Here is a 4,896-nt window from a genome sequence, read left to right as displayed (position 1 = left end):
TTCCCTGCCTGCACTGCCAGTGCTGGCTCAGCAGGGGAAGACACAGCCTGGCATTCCTGCCCAGCACCAGCTTTGGTCCTGCTGAGCACCCACTGTCCTCCCTCACCTGCCCCAGGGCTGAGCCGGCACCGGGGCCAGGAGCCGGGGCCGGGGGGGCCGGAGGGGCCAGAGGGGAACGTTCATCAAATGGGCTGCCAGGTCTTGTCGATGGTCTGAATGTGCTCCTTGGCTTTCATGCGGAGCGAGGCGATGCTGGAGCTCCTCTGGTCCACCTCCTCCAGCGGGTACTTGTCCACAAAGGGGGTGCCGCACTGGTAGGGCGCGGGGGCCATGGGCTGCATGCCCTGCGCCATCGGTGCGGGGGTGTTGAGGAAGGAGTGCCCCCCGTAGGGGGGCTGCAGGGCCTGGGGGGCTCCCATGAAGCCGGGGATGCTGTGGACTGTGGTGGCGCTGGAGATGGGGGATGTCAGCCACGGGTCGAGCGGGAGGGAGTTGCTCATGGGCCCCACGTTGGGGGTCATGGGGGGCCGGTTGAAGGAGAGCACGGGGGTGTCGTGGAGCTTCATGGAGCTGGCCTCCATCTTCTCCTGCCGCCTCCACTTGGCTCGTCGGTTCTGGAACCAGACCTGCAGGGTGAGAGCCAGGGTGAGCTCCACCGTGCCCAGCTGGTCCCTTGCAGTGTGCCCCACATGCTGTACCCCATGCTCTGCCCCACAGGGAGTGCTTCAGCATCATGTGTGGGGTACCCCATTGCACATGGGCTGCCCTCCAGAGCTCCGGCAATCCCGGCACACCACACACCTCTGCCAAAGCTCTCCCACAAGCCCCAGAGACCAAGGACATCTCTGAGGTACAGAAAGCAAGAGGCATCAGCACACAGCCCCTACTCTCACTGCTCCATGGAAATGTGCACCCTGGCCCTGCAGACACCCAGCAGCCCTCGGGGTAGTGTTATCCGACCTTCCCAACCCCTGGCTCAAAGCTTCTAGACGTTAAAATGCCATAGTTACACCAAAATCCAGCAGGAACGACAGGGACCAGTGAGCCAAATCCAGCAGTGACATCTGGCCCTGTGGGAACAGCTCATTGGAGTGCTGGTCCCCATGTCCCCAGAGCAGCACAGGGTCTGCTGTGAGAGGCAAAGGGGGAGGAAAGATGAACAGCTGGGCGGGGAAGGGGATGGGGCACGAGTCTGATGAGGAGCAGCTGAGGGAGCTGGGGGAGCTCAGCCTGGAGAAAAGGAGGCTCAGGAGGGACCTTCTCACTCTCCACAACTCCCTGACAGGAGGGTGGAGCCAGGTGGGGGTCGGGCAGGACAAGAGGACAGGACAAGAGGAAACGGCTTCAAGCTGCGCCAGGAGAGTTTTTGGTTGGATATCAGGAGAAACTTATTCCCCAAAAGTGTTGTCCAGGGCTGGCACAGGGTGACCAGGGCAGTTGGTGGAGTCACCAGCCCTGGAGGGATTTAAAAGCCGTGTGGATCTGGCTCTTGGGGACATGGGTGGCCTTGGGGCCATGGGGACAGTGGTGGCCTTGGCCGTGCTGGAGGAACAGTTGGCTCGATGGTCTTGGAGGGCTTTTCCAACCTGAGTGATTCTGTGATTCTATGAAACTGGTCATTGCTCAGAGAGCTCAGCAGAGGTATCCTTATAGTCTGGACACCCCCAAAAAAAGGCTGCCTTGTCTTAGACTGGGGCTGAGGCCTGGGGATCTCAGTTCGTCTGTGCGGGGGTTACTGCTTTGCTTTGCAGGGGTTTTGTCTCCTTCAGCACACTGGCCCTTTCCCTCTCCCTGATCTCACCATGTCAGTCCAGGGATGGTGGGGACCATACTGGTGGAACCCTGGGCTCTTCTCAGGCCGTGCTGTTCCCCCATGAGCCTTTTCCTGCAGCCCAGGGAGCGAAACCTCCCCAGCCCCACTGCCCCCCCTGCTCCCAAAACAACTTAAACCCCAAAATCTGTGAGGATGCTTGTGCTTTCCCAGCCGATAAGAGACCTGGGAGTGGCCTAAATCAGCCGAAGGTTTTGGCTGCTTTTCCACGTGAACAGCAGGAAGGGATGGAGCAGCCCACACCAGAAGGGGAAAAAAACAATCTCTAAAACCATCTCCCCCTGCCAAACGGAAGCTGTGGCCCTGGGCCAAAACTGGACCCACAGCCAAACTGGGAACCCCATGGGGAAAAACAGGCCTCAGCCAACCTTTCCCTGGCTTTGGTCAGGAGCAAGCTCTGCAAGAAGGTTGCCCTGGCAACCCACTCGAACAGTGGGGAACCTGAAGGCCCTCGGAAGGGAGGTGGCGGCGGTGGGGCCGGCAGCGGAGCGTGAAGCTCTCCCAGCACCCCGGGGTCCCTCCTGACCCGGCCCAAGGGGACAGGCCCGGGGGGCTGGTGGCCACGGGTGCCCTTCCCTACCTGACGCGGACCTCCTGGCAGGTTGACCTTCAAATGGCCAGCCTCATTCGCGGCTTGTTAACACGCCGGGGTAGTTGGGACTCCTCGAAGGCGCGTTTCCAGCTCCGTGCATGCTGGTACGTGGTGAACGTGGTGCGGTTCGCCGGTGCTCTTTCCTTGGGGCGCTTCCTTCCCCTCGCGGAGGCGGGCGGGTGCCCTCGCTGTCCCCGGCTTCCGCAGCCTCGCCAGGGGTCCCCTCCCGCACTTATTCAGCAGCGAACCATGGTGGCCCTGGGGGGGGAATTTGCGGGGGTCAAGTGGGGCTGGGGGGCCGTCGGACCCCCCCGCGGACCCCCGGTACGGGGACAGATGGACAAGTGGATGGAGGGACAGGAGGGTGGGGCGGCCCCAGGAACAGGTTATGCAAAGGAATAATCCTCTCTGCGTTATCCCAGGGCTGTGGTGTCCTGGGGACTGACCCAGGGTCCTGGAGATGGACACCCTGGGCACCCTGCACTTGGCTCTGCTCTCAGGTGTCACCAGACCAATGCACCTGTCGGTGCTGAAAGTCAAATTTCCCCCAAAGTGGAGGATTTTATGAAAGAACCACGATTGAGAGCCAACCCGAGCTCCCCCTGTCCCGCCCTGGAGGGGACCAAGTCCCTCCTTCCAGACCAGCTCCTCTCCTCCAGCCTCTCCCACGGGGAAGGCTGGCCCTGGAGCGCTGGAGGACCCAGCGTCAGTCCCCAGGCACTGCAGGAGTGACCCGGCGCCGTCCCCCGGCTAATAACCGTTTTGGTGACGCTTATAAGCATTTTCAACCCTTGCAACGTTTCATCTTTAAGCTTTTTATCCGGCATCTGAAATCTTCCTGCAGTATTTGCTGGGGATTAAGGGTCTCTTTCCACCGGGAGGATGTCGGCAGACATGGAAATGGGACGGAAAGCCGTAATCCTGGGGCGAGGGGAAGGAGCTGCATCGCCCCGACCCGCCAGCAAAGAGCTGGCGGATGCCCGAATGGGAGTGGGGAGGGAAAAGGAGCATCAGTTCGTGCTGGGAGGGTGTAAATAGGGGTCCCAGAGGGAGGCGGGCAGCGGGTGGGTGCTGTGTGTTGCTCAGGCTGGGCACATGCGGGGTGTCTGTGTGGGGAGTGCCCTGTGAGCAGTGTGACCACAGCGTGTCTGTGCCCGTGCCGGGGTGGGTGTGGGGTGTGACCCACCCACAGGGCGTGTGTGGGGTGCTCAGGGGTGCTTGGAGCGAGGGGCAGGTGTGTGAGAGGGTGTGCGTTCGGTGGGCTGAGCGTGGCAGGGAACGTGTGAAGCACGTGCCCGGTGTGGGTGTGCCCGGTGTGGGTGTGCCCGGTGTGGGTGTGCCCGTGCGGGGCTGGGTGTGTGTGTGGGGTGGTTTGTGCCATGTGCTGCCCGTGCAGTGCCGGGGGCAGTGCCCGCCTGCCGTGCCTGCAGCACACACAGAGCGGGGTCTGCACGGGCAGGACACGGGGCACGGTGTGTGTGTGGGGGGGTGGTGTGCACAGCGAGTGGGCACAGGAGCTGTGGGCAGACGGGGTGTGTGCAGTGAGCGTGCAGTGCACACTGCACGTGCGGGGTGTGCAGAGCGTGAGCAGTGTGGGCAGTGTGAGCAGTCTGTGTGCAATCTGTGCAGTGGGTGTGCAGCCTGTGCCATGGCTATGACAGTGTGTGTGCAGTGTGTGTGTGTGTTCAGTGTGTGCCATGGCTATGACAGTGTGTGTGTGCAGTGTATGTGTGTGTTCAGTGTGTGCCATGGCTATGACAGTGTGTGTGCAGTGTACGTGTGTTCATGGCTATGACTCTGTGTGTGCAGTGTATGTGCACTGTGTGTGCAGTGGGTGTGCAGCCTGTGCCATGGCTATGACAGTGTGTGTGCAGTGTGTGTGTGTGTTCAGTGTGTGCCATGGCTATGATAGTGTGTGTGCAGTGTGTAGTGTGTGCATGCAGCCTGTGCAGTCTGTGCAGTGTGTGTGTGCAGTGTGTGTGCAGTGTGTGTGCAGTCTGTGCAGTGTGTGTGCAGTGTGTGTGTGTGCAGTGTGTGTGTAGCCTGTGCAGCCTGTGCCGTGCAGGTTATTTGCAGTGTGCGTTGCACACCCAGCATGTGCCACACACACACCCACACCCACACCCACACCCACACACCCACCCACACACCCACACACACACACAGGGCCTGGGTGCAGCGTGGGTGGTGTGTGTGCAGTGTGAGTGCAGCACAGCAGGTGTGCCTTTAGGGCCCCCCCAGATGCCCCACAGCCCTTCTTGGGGTGTCTGTGGCCTTGGGGGATTCACCCAGCTCTGGCTCTGGCCCCGCAGTCTCAGGGTGCCCCAGGGGAGCTGCTAATCAGGCCAGAGGTGCTGGCTGCTGCACCCTGGGGTGCCCCAAGGCAGGGCTGAGGGGGTGCTGGGTGGGGCAGGGACCTGTGGTCACTGTGTGAGTGTTGGGGTGTGTTCTGGGTCAGGGGACACGGGGGGGA

At 61.7% G+C, this 4,896-nt stretch overlaps 1 protein-coding gene across 1 annotated transcript; it reads right to left on the bottom strand.

Moving 5' to 3' along the window:
• Positions 1-62: 62 nt before the first annotated feature.
• Positions 63-2,681, bottom strand: LOC103758036 (retinal homeobox protein Rx1; the record flags this gene model as incomplete). Its single annotated transcript, XM_029958239.1, has 2 exons — positions 63-626; positions 2,532-2,681. Coding segments are annotated over 2 exons (594 nt in total), but the record flags the coding sequence as incomplete, so codon positions are not given.
• Between the last annotated feature and the right edge of the window lie 2,215 nt (positions 2,682-4,896).

Source organism: Manacus vitellinus, unplaced genomic scaffold (genome assembly GCF_001715985.3).
Source record: "Manacus vitellinus isolate BGI_N305 unplaced genomic scaffold, ASM171598v3 ctg7180002432508_pilon, whole genome shotgun sequence".
Classification (NCBI taxonomy): Eukaryota; Metazoa; Chordata; class Aves; order Passeriformes; family Pipridae; genus Manacus; species Manacus vitellinus.
This window is presented reverse-complemented; position numbering and strand designations above follow the sequence as displayed.